Source organism: Mustela nivalis (assembly GCF_964662115.1).
Source record: "Mustela nivalis genome assembly, chromosome: 11".
NCBI classification, from domain to species: domain Eukaryota; kingdom Metazoa; phylum Chordata; class Mammalia; order Carnivora; family Mustelidae; genus Mustela; species Mustela nivalis.
This window is the reverse complement of record NC_139030.1, coordinates 33,262,338-33,282,168: the sequence shown is the minus strand read 5'-3', so window position 1 is coordinate 33,282,168 and position 19,831 is coordinate 33,262,338. Positions and strand designations below refer to the sequence as shown.

Below are 19,831 nucleotides of genomic sequence, written 5' to 3'. Positions count from 1 at the left end.
ACAGACGAGTGTTCAATTCTTTCGTCTATGTCCATCAAACATAAAATTACCAACTTTCTAAAAACTCCTACATCCTTCTCTTTAAGTTGATGAAGGAATTCTATCAGTATTTACTGAACTGTAGTGAAATCCACTTAAATCACCTAACCAGAACTGAAAGAACTATGTAATGAACAGAACTGGTACAAATGGGTACTTAAAACTGTTATGGCTTCTCAATTGCTTAGAAAATGCTGTGCCATCATGCATTTATGTACCTGTGTCTAGTGTTTCAAAACAAATGCGCATATATATATATAAACTTGTGGCCTCAATAACTACTAGAGGATCACAGCTAAGAAGGAAAACTTCAAACAAACTTCCTTTACTCTAGCAACAGAACTAAATATACACCTGAAAATTTCTATTTAAAAACTAATTCTAGGGGTGCCTGAGTGGCTCAGTAGGTTAGGCGACCTTCGGCTCAGGTCATGATCCCGGAGTCCTGGGATTGAGTACTACATTGGGCTCCTCGTTCAGCAGGGAGCCTGCTTCCCTCTTTGCCTGCACTCCCACATTGTGCTCTCTGTCAAATAAGTAAATAAAATCTTTAAAACAAAACAAAACAAAAAAACAGGACACTGATTCTAATGCAGCTTAGTTTTTGCATAAGTCTTGAAATTTGTCAAGAAGGAAATGGTACTGTGATGAGAATACTAAAAAATTAAGACAGAAAATATACAGACCAAAAAGACTATTTTTTTTAATGGTAGGGGAAAGGCAAAAATTAAAAAAATTTACTATGAAGTTAACATCACATATTTGTCACTTAAGTTACCTGAAAGGTACATGCGTGCCTAAGGTACTTTTAATGCTTACATTATGCTGATGTATTATGACAGTGTCATAAAATTCTAGAGCCAATTATTATGGAATTATTTAAGTTTCAGTAAGTTATATTCTGAATCTATACAGATAGAGTAATGATGATACAATAACATACACAACCTATACATATTTTCTGGGGAAGAGTCAAGTCAAATCCTTCTGGAGTTTACTGGGAATGTACAATAGAAAGCTGCAAATATCTGGTCATACTCATGTTGAGATGAAAAGTAAAATCGTTTTTTGGTATGGTACACATTGTTAGAGAAGAAACTCAATCTACTATCAAATCTAATTATAAATGCCTGTATTGAGATATTTTTAAACTCCCTTTTTGGCAAAAATTATTTTGAGTAATTTTTGGTACAGGAATTCTGGTTCAGTTAAATAATTTGAACACTGTCATGGGGCTGGCAGAAAAAAATAATCTGACCTAATATTCGTCAACTTCCTATTACCTTTAGATTTCTAAGAAGCTTACCACCACAAATCATATTTGGTATTTATCTATTTCAGCTTCAAAACCTCATTAAACTTCACAGATCAATGAACTTTATATAATGGGATACCATTTTCCTTGCCTAAGTTTGCTTAGAGAAAAGTAACTAATTTGGAGGAACAACATGTAAACCTCTAATCACTCAACAAATTCAATTTTCTATTATAATCTTTAAACAGATAAATGTCTAGGTCAAGTTTAAAAATAAGCAGCCCAGTAACAGAAAAAGACTGAACATGACTGAGACCAAATTTAAAAACTAAAACGCGGGTGCCTGGGTGGCTCAGTGGGTTAAGGCCTCTGCCTTCAGTTCAGGTCATGATCCCAGGGTCATGGGATCAAGCCCCACGTCGGGCTCTCTGCTCAGTGGGGAGCCTGCTTCCTCCTCTCTCTCTCTGCCTGCCTCTGCCTACTTGTGATTTCTCTCTGATCAGAGGTAAGCTATCAAATAAAATTATAACTATTCATGGGGAGCTTCTTAAAAAAATAATTTTTCAGAAACAAAGAATTCAGTGGTACTCCTAGGAGCAATGCCTACATTTGAGCAAAGCTAGTATACAAAAAAGGGAAACTTTCTTTAACAAGTGCACACTATGGCTACGAAAATCTGGCAGCAGCTTATAACCCTTTTGCCTATAGGGAACTTCTATGCATTCTGCCTACACATTTACCATACCAGGCACACATGCTCAAAATATAAGTCAGGGTTTTACAGGTTTTAGGACATTGTTTAAAATGTGAAGCACAGTAATAGAGTTTAGCTTCTTAGGCTGGGAAAAAAACTGTAGTAGATTAAGATAAAAAATTCCTTTCTTCAGTGGGATTATGAAAATAAACCTTCAAAATTTATCCTGAGCACTTGGCACTTTAGTGGATAATGAAAATTAAGGAGAAAAAAAGAGCAGGATATATTTTAACAAAATGATAGCTTACCTGATATGCCATTCTTGCTGGTGTTCAATAAAGCTACAGATGCTGCAGAAACTCTTTTATTGTTCACAGTCTGCCCTGATTTTCTTGAGGTACATTCTTCACTATCACTGTCCTGTAAATTTAGTAGCCTTGGCTGGAAACACTGTAGTCGACATGATCTGATATTGCTTAGTATTTCAGAAAGGGACAGTCTATTTTCACAATGTTTACTGGAAGCATTGGTCCGAGTGAAATTAGAAGAAAAGTCTATAGTTTGGGAAGAGCTTGAAAAACCATTCAGCATTTCAGGGTCTATCTGTTTCAGGACTGGGTCATGTTCTGTGGATATTCGGTCCATAATGACCCTGAAAAACAATATAAAACCAAATATTATCTGGAAGAACTTAACATTTTCTCTGTATCTTCCCTTCCAGCTTACAAAAAAAACCCAGGCCAAAACAAATAGTTTACCTTCCACCTCTGCCAATTCGCCTCCTTGCAAATCCTATACATCTTCTTGGGACTGTGAGTGTTGTAAGGCAATGCCTGTATCTCAACTTATCCAAATCTGCCAATTCTGAATTTTCAAATGAGTGGTTAGCTTGGTCCAAACGAGGCTGAAAAGAAAAAAAAAATTAAAACTCACGAAGTAACTCTGAAGAGAAGTCAAATCATGCTAAAAATAAAGTACAGCATTAGCAGATCAATTAAAATTTAGTTATGAAACTGTAAAATTAGGGTTTAAGTGACATTAACAAGATAAAATTTTATAAAACTGAATGAAAAGTTCACTCACCAAAATCACTCAAATTGAATTTAATATTTTAGGGTAGAATATTTTTTAGAAGAAATATGTCTTTAAAGAAAAATATGCATTTAATATCTATGTAGAAAAGTAGAGATATGGGGTGGCTGAGTGGCTCAGAGGGTTAAGACTCTGCCTTCCACTCAGGTCATGATCTCAGAGTCCCCACAGTGGGCTCTCTGCTCAGCAGGGAGCCTGCCCCCCTCACCTCTCTCTCTCTGCCTGCCTCTCTGCCTACTTGGGATCTCTGTCCGTCAAATAAATAAAATTAAAAAAAAAAAAATAGTAGAGATAGTAAAGTTTGTAATTCATAGGTTTCCTATTGAGAGAAGTCAGAAGGAAAATTTTTTTTAACCAAAATTGTACTTTAAGCATGTATGGGTCAGGCTGACACTTCTTTATTTTTCTGGGCCTTAACATTTCTCTACCTTTTAATAATAATTTTCTCACTCTCTCATTAGTGTAACTTGCAAATAACTTTCTACCTCTTCTACACTAAACACACATATGCACACACTCTGAAAGACTGGAAGTGTAGATGTTAACATAAATAAACCAAGACAAATGGTCTCTGCAAGTCATATCTGAAAGCTATCTGCGTAACTATAATTAGCTATACCTTATCTGAAAACCTGAGCATTTGGGAGTGAGGGTCATTCCTGACATAATGCTGTACCAAAACTTGACTTACTAGCAATTTCTAAGTGTGTCAACATGTTTGAATAGAATTATTATATAAGATATTGCTATGAGGAAAGTCTAAAAATGATTCTTTTATGTTTAATCCTTACTTGGTATATATGCACAAGATGGACTTGCCTAAAATAAATTTTAATAAGCAGCAACAATCAAAATTTGGGGGCATCTGCGTGGCTCAGTTGGTTAAGTGGCCAACTCTTGATTTTGGCTCAGGTCATGATCTTAGGGTCATGGGATTGAGGCCCTCATCGGGCTCCCTCCTGAGTAGCAGGGAGTCTGCTTCAGGATTCTCTCTCCCTTTGCCCCTCCCTGACTGCCCAGAGGGGCACACATACACTTTCTGTTTCCAATAAATAAATAAATCTTTAAAATGAAGCTACAATTAAAGCCTAAAGTAAAACTAAATCTCTAAAATTTGGAATTTTAAATTATTAATTTCCAAGTAAAGAATTCTGATATTTTCAACATCTTCTGAAAGGACTCAGTACCTCTGAGCATCTTTTACTGGTATGTGTATAGGGGACAGTAAAAAAAAAATGCTGATGGACTTCCCGTTTTCACATTAAGACTAAAATTACCTTGACAAGAGTTACCTATTAATTCCAGTCCACAAAAACACTATAAAAACAAAGTTCTTACAGCGTAATACTGGCATCCTGCTCGCCTCCTGAAAGCACAGGGACCATCGGGATCATTTTCTTCTTCAGGTTCTGATACTGGGGATGGTACCTAGAAAAAAGAGGCATGATACATTCCATTTAGGAATTCAAAAGCCAACAACAGATCAATCTTTGTAATGGTCTAAAATCAGAATCTGACCACAAACAGTGAATCACTCCTATAGTTTATATAGCAGGCAGTAAATTCTCCCAAATAAAGACTAGCACAGATTTTCTATGGTTAAACATGATTACTTGGGATGGATTAGCTCTTGCAGGAAAGTCAACATGGTATTATGTAATTGCTTCTGAACATGTAAGTACCTAAGAATTAGTACTTTTAACATATTCCATTTATATTTTGTAAATAATATGCGGCCATACATACTTTATTTTTGACAGTTATGCTTCACCCACAGGTAGATGTATTTTTATGCAGTAACTTTCTCTCTCTGTAATAAAGCCAAAAACTAGGAAGCAAAAAATGGCTTATGAATAGTGCTCCCCTCAAAGACATTAGAGGTCACATATTTTTTCTCAAAGAGAATTCCTTATTTCCCTACTCATTTAAAAAAAAAAAAATCACTTTTTAAAATAGTTTTTATTTGAATTCCAGTTAGTTAACATAAAGTGTAATATTAGTTTCAAGCACACAGTTTAGTAAAACCACTTTTTAAACTTGGCAGATCAGAAGCAGAAAATTAGAAGAGGAAAGGAGACTTCCCTCTTGCAGACTAGCTGCAGAGAGAAGTGATAAGCCCACAACCTGACAGCAAAAGAAAAAATAATAACTTCCAAAAAGCTATCATATAATTAAAAGGTATTCTGCCTAGAACCTTGTGATCTTAGATTAAATATCCCTATATAATGTGAGTGGACCCCTGGGCAACACTGATCCATTAGAACAAACTCTATTAATGTCATAAAAATGGATTAAATGATATACAAATATACTCTGATACAGCAGAGAAATAATATGGTTTAGATAAACTTCTACCCATGACAGTTAAAATAAAAAAAAAAAGTTTTGGTACTTAAGTTTCAGCAGTCTCGTAATTTCACTTTGGAGTACATCTCTTTTTCTGACAACTCTGGCTCAATCATATTTACTTGCAAATTTTGAACCTCACAAATCCCTCTCTTCCTATTTTGAGAGGAAAAATGTGTCTCCACATTATTTCCAAACTGTGGTAATTACCACTGAGCAGGGTCATCCATGGGAGAAAGGCATTTGTTTGAGGTTCCAATATACCTCCACCAACCCTAAGGGGGAGACATAGAAACAGTAAGCTGGGGCTGATTCTTCTTCCCAGGTTAAAAAGCCCCAAACCTGAAATTTGAAAGGAAATCTTAAATGTGAATTTTATATTTTGATTCCTTTGCATATCGTCTACCTCTTCTAAACTACACACAGGGAAGGGTTACAAAGTCTTAAAATTTTTTTGCATAGAACATACCACCCCTTTGTCCCGACCACCATTCCCCAGGACTGCATTCCAGAATTTGGTCTGAGACATAGGAAAACAGAGTTGATATTCAGAGAATCAGAAGTGTGACTAAGAAAAGATAGGATTTTTAATTCTGCTCTGCTGCAAATCAGTTGGGTAAGTCTTAAGCTAAAATGATTGTTCTCTTAAGGCTTCCTATTCTTTTCTTCCTTGTTTACTGGGCAAAGAAGAAAACATATGATTATTTTAATGATCTTTTTAGAAATAAAATCCTGATTTTATAAAAGCTACATCCTAAAATAGCTGCTCACTGAATGATGTCCAATTATGTAGGTAAATACTTTTTAGTAACAAGAGGATATCATTATAAAAATTAATGAGGGTTTTTAAAGATCTAGTAAAAGAACAGAGAGGAACCTAAAATTTCAAAATATAATCAAAATTTTGAAATTTTCATGTGGGTCTGAGGGCTGGGTATGATGTGAATAAACACAAGAATTCAGAACAGAAACAAAGGTCCCTTAAATGCATGAGGAATGAACGATTAGCATGTGAGTGTGCCCTACCATTAACATGATGGACTTATTACAGCTAGAAAGGAAAAGTTTCTAGAGGTCATAATATCACATGTGTCATTCTTAAAGGGCTGGGTGTCTAAAGCAAAACTATGTAAGCTCTTCTGAGTACTACCAATATAAGGCTATTACTGATATATAATAAACCATGTCATATTCTTATTTAAAATTCTTTAATGTCCCAGTATATTTAATGTAGAAGCCATTTGCCACCCGACTACTATTCCAAGCATCATTCTGTTCCAACTCTCTTCTCCTTTGTGTATGCAGCAATGTTTTCACTCATATGCTGTTCCCCCTACCTAGAGCCCCTCCCTATTATTTCTATATGGAAAACCACTATTTGTTAGGACATTACTTCCTCATTTCTTTAAAATGGCTATGTCCTATGGCTATTCAAAGCACTGAGTCTAACTGGATGATCCTTTGACAAAAGTAATGAATTATTTCCTTAAGTGTTTTTCAAGAGTGTACTAAATTAAACATACCTTTGTGCATTTGTTACAATCCAGACAAATACTAAAATATTATCTATAGTGATAGAAGTAATAGTGATAGAAGAATTAAAAAAAATACATAATCTACTCAAAGGGGACACATTTTACACTTTCATGTAAACTCTAGATTTTAAATAGTTACAACCATAACTGTTTTATAGACAATCTTGCTTCCAGACATATATGTAATGTTGGTTTAAAAAGTTTTTTTCTTTTAGAGCAATGAAGCAAAAGTGTTAAAATAGTATGCATTTGTTATATAGCATTCTCTTTAGGTTGCTTATACCATATAGAAAAGAAAAAAGAAAAGGGTATTGCTAGACAAGGTGCTAAACTATAAATACATGTTCATCTTTTAAAATTGATCTTTTAATATACAAAGGTCTTGTTTTAAAAATAGCACTTGTGAATGTAAAATTAAGATTTTTAAAATATATAGCAAACATTTTGCTATAAACTGCTGCAATATAAACCAAAGAACTGTCTTCACAATTTACAACTTGAATTAGTTCTTCTTAATCTTTAAAATTAAATGGTTATCACCAAACAAAGCAGCAAAATTTACATTCAAAGTTATAAAATAAAATGCTGGTGGAATATAGTTTTTAAAAAAAGGGAATTATTGGGGCGCCTGGGTGGCTCAGTGGGTTGAAGCCTCTGCCTTCGGCTTGGGTCATGGTCCCAGGGTCCTGGGATGGAGCCCCATGTCGGGCTCTCTGCTCAGCGGGGAGCCTGCTTCCCCTCTCTCGCTCTGCCTGCCTCTCTGCCTATTTGTGATCTCTGTCAAATAAATAAATAAAATCTTTTAAAAAAATTAAAAAAGGGAATTATTATTGATGAATATTTACAATTAGGTATTAACTATCTTAAAATATTGATAATCCATTTCTAATAGTTTTTTTTTTTTTAAGATTTTGTTTATTTTTTTGACAGAGAGAGACACAGTGAGAGAGGGAACACAACAGAGGGAGTGGGACTCAGGGATCATGAACTTGAGCTGAAGTCAGACGCTTAATGACTGAGCCACCCAGGCGCCCCTCTAATAGTCTACTTTAAAATAGGGGGAAAGAATAGTAATGTTCACTTTTACAGAAGATAAAATTGAAAACCACCTAAATGCTCCACAGAGAATAAATTCTACCCAACTGATAGAAAATAATGGAAAGTAAATATCATTTCAGTGGCCACATAAATAATGTGGAAAATGTATATATGCTATATAACATTAGGTGAAGAAAATAAGAATCAAAACTAAGAGGTCAATCATGTTTTAAAATATAGCAATATAAAAGACTAAAAGGAAATGTCTTTAAAATAGTTTTAAAACAAGCACCTGTGGAAATTCATCTTCATCTGAGCTGTGAAAGTCATATTGCTTAATATCACTCTTATTGATCACAGGCAATGTCTCAGGAGTGGGTTGCTGAGATGTTATCAAAGCCTCTGCTTTAGGCTTCTTTGGGTACTTCTTCTTTTGACGAACCACATCAGAAGCCTCTTCTTTCAAAGACAAATGATGAGGGTGCTGTTTACATGACGATTTTTCCCCCAAAAGGAAGAAATGAAAATCATTTTAGAAATCATGAAAAACTATACTGCTCTTTGAAAAACATACATTTTACCCAGGAGGTGATTTTATTTACTGTTTTTAGTATGCAAAAATTACGTGATCATAAATTGAAAAATGTTTTACTTTTTGCAAGTTGTGATTAAAAATCGTAATGGTACTTAATTTTTTATATTGTTATTTATACTTAAACTAAGATGTTAGTGATTTTTAGTAATTGCTTTATTATTATGCAAGCATTTAAAAGTACTTAAATTCAATTTTATTTAAATCCACTGTATTAAAATGAATTTTATTTTTCAAATAACTTGAATTAGATTATAAATTCATTAATTTATTTCTACACTTATTTTCAATCTGCAGCTAGTAATTTTTTTTGAGGAAAAATAAGTTTATTAACTAGAAAAAAAACTTTTACTTTTTTAGAATGCATAATTGCTGCCTTCACAGAACAATAATCAAACTGTTCTCAAGTACCCCAGAATTCTGTGACAGCACTTGAGAGGCCATCTGGCAAGAAACTGACTGATGGGGTAGGTTTCTAACCCCCCTTGCTCTCCACTCCTCAGCGGAGAAGTTCTATTTCTATGCATTTTAACATAACAGTATTCCATTTAATAAGTAGGAATTCACTACTTAAAAAGTTTGAAAATGATTATTCTAAGCACCAAAGTACAAGTAATATGAAAGTGAAAAAATATTTAGGAAGTTCTACATTTTCCATGTAGTCCACATTTTTGTTAAAACTACTGCAGGGTCAAAAATGGTATACACAATGAAAGTGCTGCTTAAATAGCAAATTATTTAGTGATATAGCTAAGTCTCATACAATGGATATAGCTATGACATCCAAAAGAAAAGTCCTACCTCTTAGAAACTGCCTATATTTTAAGGTAGGATGTGTGACCAAGCAAATACAGTTATCTCTGTATAATGAGGTAGAGCAACAATGGATGCAACCATATCTCTAACTCTAGTAAACAGGGTGAGTGTTTATTCTTACAGATAATCTAAAATAGGAATCAATACATAATAAAAGCTGATTCTGCCAGTAATTTCAGGTTGAGATTTCAAATTCTATGCCTATCAATCATATACCTGAAAAAAGCATTAGTTTATATAAAATGGATTTAAAAAAAATAACTTAGGAAATTACATTAATTGCACTGGTAAATTTTTGGCTATAGAGGCAAGTGTGATTGAAAAAGAATCAGGTAGGTGGGCTAGATGCCTGTGATGAATAAGAAAGAACTTTGGTGTTTAAATTGACATCAGTTGAATAAAAGGAGGAGTCTTCCTGCTCCACATTCTTCTTTGACCTTTAAGAATGAACCCATGAAAAGAATTGTGTACATTTTTTAAAAGATGAATTTTCCACAAACACCCTATGTTGCTTTTTAAATCCTGCTACACAGAAAGCTCTATCTAAATACTCAAGTCAATACTTTTTTCTTATTTAAAACTAAACTCCTTAAAGTTTTATTAATTTTTATTATTTCTCAATTGAATAATTAATGTACCACATGGATCCTGAATAAATAAAATTCCTCAAAGTCTGAGAGACTAAAATAATCACGGAGTCTAGATCTTTCTATTAGGAAGAAAACAGGATTTGAATGTTATAGGACTTCTTCAAATCACTCCAACTAGATAGCAGTTGATAAATGCTGGTTCTGGAAGTGATGATGAAAGTAAGAGTAACTTTCAATAGTCTCAATGAAGAAAGCTTTAATCTTAAGATTTTGATGCCTGCCACTCCAACACAGGATTTGTTAAGGCTAGTGATAAAAAGTAGACTTTAATTTACCCATATTCTGTAGGGAAGCAGATGGCATAGTGAAAAGCACACGGTTTTTTTGTTATTAGACCTGGACCTAAACCTTGAATCAGCCCCTTATCAGCTATACGATCTAGAAGTCATACCAGGGTAAAATCTGTGTCAAAGGGCTGCTGTAAGGATTAATGAGTTAATTCGTACGTAAAAATTCCTAGCAAGTGCTTGGCAAATACTAAAAACAACACATGTTAATTATGTTTTCCTTAACCAAAGTATTCTAAGACAACTGATGAAACCAGTAATTCTCTGATCAATATTACCATATGGGCTTCTCCCCAGAGGATATTCACCTTAGTTTTACATTCTTGGACTTTGTGATGATTTCCATTATGAAGAGTTGCTGGAGTGGCATATAACTCTTTGTCTGATCTATTGATTTTCACTTCATTAAGGATTTCACCACCATAGTCTCCCAAATGATATCTTGGAAAGGTAACAAAATATAAGAAAATGTTTTATAGTTTAAAAATAAAAACAATGATCTTGCAATGAACTGGAACACAACTAATCAAATAGAATTAAATTAATCAGATTATTCTTAAAAGAGAAAACTTACAGGAATAAAGCAGCTCATATTTGGGATTTAGCAAAAACCAACCAACCAAAAAACCCAAGGAATCTCTGAAGGGACACAAAAGACAAATTTCTCACATATTTAATATTTTAAAACACTGGAAAATGATGTTTAGAATGCTTACCTCAGGAATCACATAAAACTGTTAGGTTTGATATAGTTTATTTAACTATACAGGAAAATGACTATCATATTAGAGACACATTTTTTTTTTAAAGATTTATCCATTCTAAAGATAGAGTGCACACAGGAAGGGGGAGCACAGAGGCAAAAGCAGAGAGAGAATCTCCAGCAGACTCCCTGTTGAACATGGAGTCCTCTGCTGAGGGGGGCTTGATCTCGGGATCCTGAGATTATGACCTGAGCTGAAATTAAGAGTGGGATGCCTGAGCCACCCAGGTACTCCATAAAGAACACACTGTTAAAATGCACTGAAACAAAAAATGCTTACTACTTAGTCAGAAAATAAAATCATCTAAACATTCATTTCCCTCAAATTTTAAAGGAAACTTAAATAAAAAGAATGGTCAAAATGACCCCCAGGTTCTTTTCTAAATAAAATTCAAGGATTCTGGAAAAAAAAAAATTAAGTGTCTTAGAGGAGCTATACGTATTACACACAAATTTGAAATCCAAACTGATAATCTAGTATTTTTTAAAAAATAGTAACACATGAATTCTTCAAAAAATGTAGAATTTGAGCATCTATTCCAATTGTTTTAAAGCTAGACAAAAAACAAAACATACGGTTTGGTTATATTTTACCCAACATCTGGCTAAAGCTTTGATTAGTATATAACAGTAGCAATGTTACCTTTTCTCCACAACTTCTAAGGTTAAGTGCAATAGTTCTCGTTTTGTTTTCTCTCTTCTCTTAATCATTTCCAAAATTGTTATGGCTCTACTAAACTCTCGTCTCAACTTCAACATCTTTTCATAAGAGGCTTCATCATTCTTACGATTCTATTGAAAATAAATTTTAGAAGAATAAACAATCCAATTATCCACATTTCCATTTTCATTCAACAAAATCTTATGAGATCCAAATATGTTCCATAAAAGCAAAATGTTAAAAAAAAAATGTTAAATGTAAAAAATAATCTTAAACAGCAACTACATAAGAGAACCTATCTATTTAACTCTGAAAATAGAAGTATAAGCAAACAGCTCTCAAATATTTAAAAAAAAAATGTTGCCCATTGTTGAAAAGATGGAATAACAGAAGGGATCATTCCAATGTAAACAAAATCTTAAGTCTGCCTGAAACAAAACCTAGTGTACCAGAAAATGTAGTCCATTCAAATTGATGCAATATATTTTCTAGTGACAGAGAGAAACAGTTCTGTCAACTCAAGGTTACCTAAAAATAGCCAAAATGGATCTCTATCCATCTATCCAGTTCTGTAATTGTGGGCTGGAAGGTTCAATATACCACAATATAAACACTTGCCTTGACAAGCAAAACCACTCAAAAACTCAAGATACAAAAACTGTAAGTCGGATATAAAGCATCTCAAGGAATGTAATTATTATGTTTCAAAGTAATTAACACCTCTCATTGCAGGGCAAAAACCAAGTGAAAACTCTGAATTTTGGAGTATTGTTAAGAAGTTCCTTCTTCTTAAGAAGATTTAATTAACAACTCAGAGTGAAAGTCCTGCTTAGTAATTAGACAAGGCTCAGCTGTAATTAGCAGCATCTATCTGCCTATGAAAGTTATGGTTAATATATTTTGTTTAATCAAATAACCACAGAATATTTATATTAGGCATGGGACTATTTGCTTAAAAACAGACCTTATTCTATGTATCTTATTATTCTATGTATCCAGACAGACTGCATTTACACAATCTTTCCACCCTTGAGTTAATAACTCAATATGACATTATGACCCAGCAACTGTACTAGGTATTTACCCAAGGGATACAAAAATAGTGATCTGAAGGGGAACATGTACCTCAATGTAAGAGCACTATCCACAATAGCCAAAATATGGAAAAAGCCCACATGTCTGTAGACTGATGAATGAATAATGGATGTGTGTGTGTGTGCCTATCTCTTTTTCTATATATACATATATAAAATGAAATATTACTCAGCCATAAAAAAGAATGCAATCTTGCCACTTGCAATGGCATGGATGGAAGCAGAGTGTATTATGCTAAGTGAAATTATTCAGTAAGAGAAAGATAAATACCCTATGATTTCACTCATATGTCAAACTAAAGAAACAAAATAGATGAACATGGGGGAAGGGAAGGAAAAATAAAAATAACAGAGAAAGAGTCAAACCATTAGAGACTCTTAACTACAGAGAACAAACTGAGAGTTCCTGGAGGGAAGGTGGGTGGGATATGGGATAACTGGGTGATGGGGATTAAGAAGAGGACTTGATATAATGACCACTGGGTGTTATATATAAACGATGAATCACTAAATTCTACCCCTGAAACTAATACTATACTATGTGTTAACTAACTAGAATTTAAATAAAACCTTGAAAGAAAAAAAATCCCAATATATTAAAGAGATGACTACTAGGGACACAAACTCTGCAGGAGTAAAAGCTGTTGTCACTTCATCAAGCAAAGATCACAAATATTTAGTGTGCTTGTTAAGAGCAAAGCAGATATGGAATATATTCTGGAAGGAAAAATTTATAAATACCTGTTATGACAATATGAACAGTTTAAGAAATCAGGATTTATGAGCATATCCTAATGATTTGATGTGAAAAATTACTTGTAAATATTAACCAAACATTTTGTATTGCTTCTCTCTTCTATTGTCAAGATCAAGTATGTTAAGAGTGGTTAAAAAAGAATGCAATATGACATTACGATGAACCTGAAGCCAGGTTTCATAACTAGAGGATTATAAAGGAGAAAATAAAACTTGAGAAAGACTCAAAGTTTTACTCTCTTTTATGTGTTTCTTGTATTTGAAAATTAATCATCACCTATAAATCAGAACTTAAATTAAGTCCTATTAAGGTACTACCTACTTGTATTTTAAAATGCTATGTTAGTAAGTCAGTCTTTTACCTTATCAAAAGGAAATTAATCTCCTCCCCTCCTCCTAGTACTACTTAAGAAAAGGCAAAATCTAAAGTACAGTTTTGAGCAAAAATTTTTGGCAAGCAGGCAGCAATAAGACCTTCCAACTGAAATAAAATTAACATGACAAAGACCACTTATTAAAGGGTCCCCCTGTATAGAGTACTGCACAGGTCCCCCACCCTCAAAAGGCTTAAAGTCTAATAATAATGAGACAGACAGATTCAAAGATGAATAATAATACAAGGCCACATCCCACCTGAACAATATTCAAAAGTATACAAGAACCTTTTAAGATCACCCTCCTCTTCACTAAGTGTTCCTTGTGGCCTACATGCTTCTGCCCTGTCTTAACCAGTCATTTCCCACTCTCTTTAGACCCAAATAACTACCTTTCTAATTTTTCCTTTCTCTAGCCCTGTCTTTTCTTTCTTTTCTTTTATTCTGAAATGATTTCAGATTTACAGTTACAAAACAGTATCAAGAATTCCTATATATCTTCATCCAGATTGCCCAAATGTTAATATTTTACATTTGCTTTATCTCTATGTATGTATGTATGCATATTATGTAATCTATACTATTATGGACTAAATGTTTGTGTCCCCTGAAAATTCATGTTGAAACTCCAAGCCCTAAATGTGATGTTATTCAGAGGAAGGACCTTTGGGAGGTGATTAGGTCATGAGGGTGGAGTCTTCACAAATGGATTTGTATGCTTATAAAAGAGATCCAAGAAAGCTTTCTTCCCCTTCCACCACGTGAAGACACAGCAAGATGACTTCTGAACCAGGAAGTAGGCACTCATCACACACTGAATCTGCTGGTACCTGTATCTCAGACCTCCTAGCCTCTAGGCCTGTGACAAAGAAATATTTGCTGTTTAAAAAACTCAGTCTCTGGTATTTTTGTTATAATAGCCTAAATAAACTAAGATAGATAGATAGATATCTATCTTAGTCCATTTAGGCTATATATATATATATATATATATATATATATATATATATATATGCACACACACACACACACACACACACAAATAAGTAAAATTAGTAGTCATATTTAAAAAAATTTTTGAGACTAAATGAATATACACTGCCCCTTCATCCCTAAGCACTTTATTTTTTTATTTTTTAAAGATTTTATTTATTTATTTGCCAGAGACAGAGGGAGAGAGAGCGAGCACAGGCAGACAAAGAGGCAGGCAGAGGCAGAGGGAGAAGCAGGCTCCCTGCCGAGCAAGGAGCCCGATGTGGGACTCGATCCCAGGACCCTGGGATCATGACCTGAGCCGAAGGCAGCTGCTTAACCAACTGAGCCACCCAGGCGTCCCCCTAAGCACTTTAATATGGACTTTACAGAAACAGTGATACTCTCTTATATAACCAATACTAGTTTCAAAATCAGGAAATTAACATTGACTTTATTCATATTTCACTAATTATCCCACTAATGTCCTTTTTGACAACAAATATAATTCTAAATACATTTTTAATATGTCTACATAATTGTTGCTATGACGGACATTAGCGGGACAATTTTTATTATTAAATTCACTCATAACATCAAATTTTTTCTTGGTCTAGGATCTGATTCAGGATTACAAATGTACTTAGTTGTCATGTCACTTTAATTTCCTATGATTTGGAATAGTTCCTTTGTCTTTCTACAGTGATCATGACCTTGACATTTTTAAAAAAGAATTATTTATTTATGTGGGGGGGGAGGAGTCTTAAGCAGACTCCACCCTGAGTGCAGAGCCTGATGCAAGGCTCCATCCCACGACCCTAAGATCACAATCTGAGCTGAAGCCTAGAGGTGGCTGCTTTTAACTGCCCATGCCATCCAGGCACCCCAAGATCTTGACATTTTTAAAAAATAGTAACCACTCATTTTTGTAGGGATGTTCCTCACTTTGGGTTTCTTTGATGTTTTTTCATAATTTAATTCAGGTTATATTTTCTTAATAGGATTATCACATAAGTGGTATTGTATCCCTCTCCTATATCAGGAGTTAAATGATACTTATTTGTCTCCTTACTGTTGATGGTAACTTTGTTTACTTAAGATGGTGTCTGTCAGCTTTCTTCAAATAACTGTTTTTTCCTTTTTTAATTAAAAAATTATGTACCTTGTTTCTCATCAAATTTCCTCCCAATACTTTATGATTATTATTACTATCATGGTTGCCAAATGGCGATTTTCAAACTTCCTCATTCCACTGACACTTAAAGGTAAAATTCTACTGTTAAGGGAAAGTGTTCCCTTCTCTTTTATCAATCCATCCATTTACCAATCATCCATCCATCCATTCATCCATCCGTCCATCCATCTATTTATATCAGTATGGACTCATGGATTACTTATACTCTATGGGTTATTCATTACTGTATTTATACTGACACTTAGAACTGTCCCACATCTGGTTAGTAGAGTTCCCCTTCAAGCTGGCTCTTCAGGCCGTCCAACATTCAGATCGGTCTAACATTCCTTAATTTTCAATCAACAGTCTTACTTTCTGGCATAGCAGAATGTTCCAAGCTTATCCTTATACTTTCCTAGCCCTCGACCAGGAAACACTATTTTCCTAAGAAAATGGAAATGACCTACGTAGTAGGCATGCTCACTGTTACTCAGCATCATTGCTTCTAGACCCTCTCAGCAAACAGAACTAACACCTGTAATATGTATAGGTACATATACATGCACAGATCCACATCTATTTCTGACTCTTTCTCTATAAAAACAGTGAGTTCATACTGACATTTTCTCCATGCTTTTCAGATGGCCCTAATCCTGTTTTCAAATCCACTCATTTTCTTTATCTGTCATCACAACAGTCCCTGCTCTGGACCAACTCTTCTCTCCCTGTTCCCAGTTACATATTATAGTTCTGACCTACTGCCAAATCTCTAGGAAGTGGTTCTCAAACTGCTGCACTTTTTCACTTTTAAATTGTTGCACTTTAGAGTTAACTACAGATCTTTTTATAACCAAGGGTAATTCACAGGAGACTGTCATGCAGCCAGACTGAGAACAACTACTCTTGAGTTTCCTCTCCTGTCTATATCTTGTTTATTCTGGGCCACACAGAAGGAGGAGAGAAAGTGCAGTTGTTAACAGTTGTATCTATGGAATTAAACATATTAAACACACATGCTGATTCAAGACTTTCTAATCAGTGCTTTCAGACATGCTGGTGCCTTAAGACTTTCTCATTTAAGAATGTCCTTAAGTACTTAAGCACTCGCATATTAAATATTAGTTTAGTGAATTAAAATTAAATTCTAGACTGCCAAGAATATATTTCAGAAGTCCTTTATTTAAGAACCTTTATATCTAGCTATATACACGTTTTCAATTTTGTGGAAACGAAAGTAGAGAACCATTGTTAGCTGTATTCATTTTTGTATATCCCATGCTTGCCCACCTCTGAATACCTAGGGGTATCTACTGTTGACTGCTTTCCCAACGTTCTCATTTTGAAACACATAAATATTTCTAAGCTGTATTAGTGTGCATGAAGGGTCCCACAACTGAAAACAGAGAGGAATAAAAAGACTACCAGAAAAGAAAATGGACCACTCTACAGAGGAAGGTCAAAATAACAGATAAAAGAAAGGGTAGAAATTAGTGTCAGGAAAAAGTGGTAGTAGTTATTCACAATGGTGAAGCACCTAAACATATGAACCCCGTCTAGCAATTCTCAATATACACTAGTTAGAAAATGGTGATTTAATCTATTTAAGAATTAAACGAATTTAAATATTTAGAATATTCTTTACATGTCAATAAATACTGCTAATTTTAAGTACCCACTCACTAAAAGAAGTCCAATGATACTCTTCCTTCAAAACACATTGCTAAAAGTCTATGTTTTACAATACAGCTGAATCAATTACATTGCTTTTAAAGATCCTACTTATTTATCTGAGAGAAAAAGCATGAGCAGGAGTGGTGACAGGGGCAGAGGGAGAAGCAGACTCCCTGCTGAGCAGGGAAATATAGGGGTTGATCCCAAGACCTGAGGATCATGACCTGAGCTGAGGGCAGATGCTTAACCGACTGAGTCATCCAGGTGCCCCAATTACATTTTTTTAAAAAAGCAGATCGTAGTTCAGATTTTTTAATGGTTTAGATAGACCTCTCCTTCCTCATGTTCAAATTGCCCATATTTATAAACTTACCTCATGTTAGTCTTTTCTAAGCAAGATGTTAGATCTTCATAAAGTATCTTAGATTTCCTTAGCTAAGAACTGAAATGCCAAATTGAAAACTTAGCCTGGGTTAGGGTATGTCATCTACACTTGGGAAATCCAAGAAAGACTTACAGAAAGTGGTTGTTAACCAGTAAGAGAATTTCTCCTAAAATACACTATTCCTAGCAGCTGTTACGCTTCACAGCTGTTATATTAACAACTGACAATGACAAGCTTTTAATGTTAGGAGAAACTGGAATCCACAGAAAATGCTTTGCCTCCAAATCACAATTACTCATGGCTTTTACATTTATATGTTCCAATTTTTTGTGGGTTAGAGAATGTATTACTATGTATGGTGTTTACTGTTAATTATGAGAAATGGAAGACAGTGAATACCCCCTCTGAAGTTAACAGGTTCCTCTATACCATAACATTCCATAACATGAGACCTTTTTCTCTCAAAATTCCAGCTCATACTGCTTCTGAAAGGCAGATGGGGACAAGTTCATCAATTTGAAATTTGCCATAATGGACAACTCAGAAAAGAAGAAAAACATTCCACTGTTACTATTGACTATTGACAGAACAGGCTTGAAAATGAACTTTCCCTACTTCTCATGACCCCATAGTAAGTAGAGGCAGTAAAGTCCATTTTTATTTGCAAGAATTAGAATGTAGTTCCAAAGGAGATATTAAGTTCTTAAGCTATCTAAGAGGGTATGTATAGAATTTACCGAAGAACTCAAATTTCTGAGGTACATAAAGATATATAATTCCTTTTACTACTTCAATTTCAAGTCTGAAACGGTATAAATAGACCTATAAAGGGCATGGGTATTATACCAACAGAAGCTGACCGATGAAGCTACTGAAGAGAGCAGGATTTCTAACGTTAAGTTTAACAATGTTATTAGCTCCCCTGTATGTTCAAGGTATTCAAAATTATTGAAGTTATTAGCAGAAAAAAAACTGGTCTTAAGTACTATTAAGGCACACTCAATTAAATCTAAATTGCACATTACCTTTCGAGTTTGCATTTTCTCTGTTCTCCTCCGAAAGGCAACATAAGGGTCATTGTTGGTAGAGCCGTCTCTTTTCTCTTGTTTTATCTGAGGAATGAGGGATGGCCCCCTGCAGTTTTTACGTTTTCTTACCCAGTAGTCATACACAGCTTTAATAAGGTAATCATCTTCATTTAGCAGCAGTTTTGCTTCCTGAAGTGTTACAAGCTAAATGAAAAATACAAATTGTCGTCATCCATAAGGTTTGAAAAAGAGAAATCAAAGTTAAGCTATATATACCTATAGAAAAAAATGTCGTCAGTCTAACAATTATGATCAGACATCATAATGGCAGAAAACACAATTCAATTTTGAAATTTTATGAAGGATTTATTGGTAAAAAGATTTATCTAAAAAACTGTATTTTGCTCTGAGAGATACTAAGTACCACAACTTATAATATTTAAGAAGTCTAAATGAACAACAGTTGAGAAGACTTATGCCTCAGTTAAGTCTGTTGTTATGTCTGGAATAGTGATCCTAGGATGGTTCCTCTAGGAACTGTCACACTGGTATTTTAGGGATCCACTTCTTTATCAATGCATATATATATAAAGCTGACGTATCTCAAAC

The 19,831-nt window shown here is 34.3% G+C and overlaps 1 protein-coding gene across 5 annotated transcripts in view; it reads right to left on the bottom strand.

Annotated features, from left to right (window-relative positions):
• The window catches only part of EPC2 (enhancer of polycomb homolog 2), a 117,128-nt gene that overhangs the window by 13,047 nt on the left and 84,250 nt on the right, over positions 1-19,831 (bottom strand). For 4 of the 5 annotated variants that reach the window (XM_082690906.1, XM_082690908.1, XM_082690905.1 and 1 more), the window contains 7 exons: positions 19,220-19,426; positions 11,751-11,899; positions 10,653-10,785; positions 8,292-8,483; positions 4,419-4,508; positions 2,747-2,892; positions 2,297-2,640 (listed from right to left, as the gene is read on the bottom strand). In XM_082690906.1, the coding sequence (XP_082547032.1) occupies positions 2,297-2,640; positions 2,747-2,892; positions 4,419-4,508; positions 8,292-8,483; positions 10,653-10,785; positions 11,751-11,899; positions 19,220-19,426 (1,261 nt within the window). The remainder of the gene's footprint in view (positions 1-2,296; positions 2,641-2,746; positions 2,893-4,418; positions 4,509-8,291; positions 8,484-10,652; positions 10,786-11,750; positions 11,900-19,219; positions 19,427-19,831) is intronic. The other variant, XM_082690907.1, reaches the window with a different exon arrangement.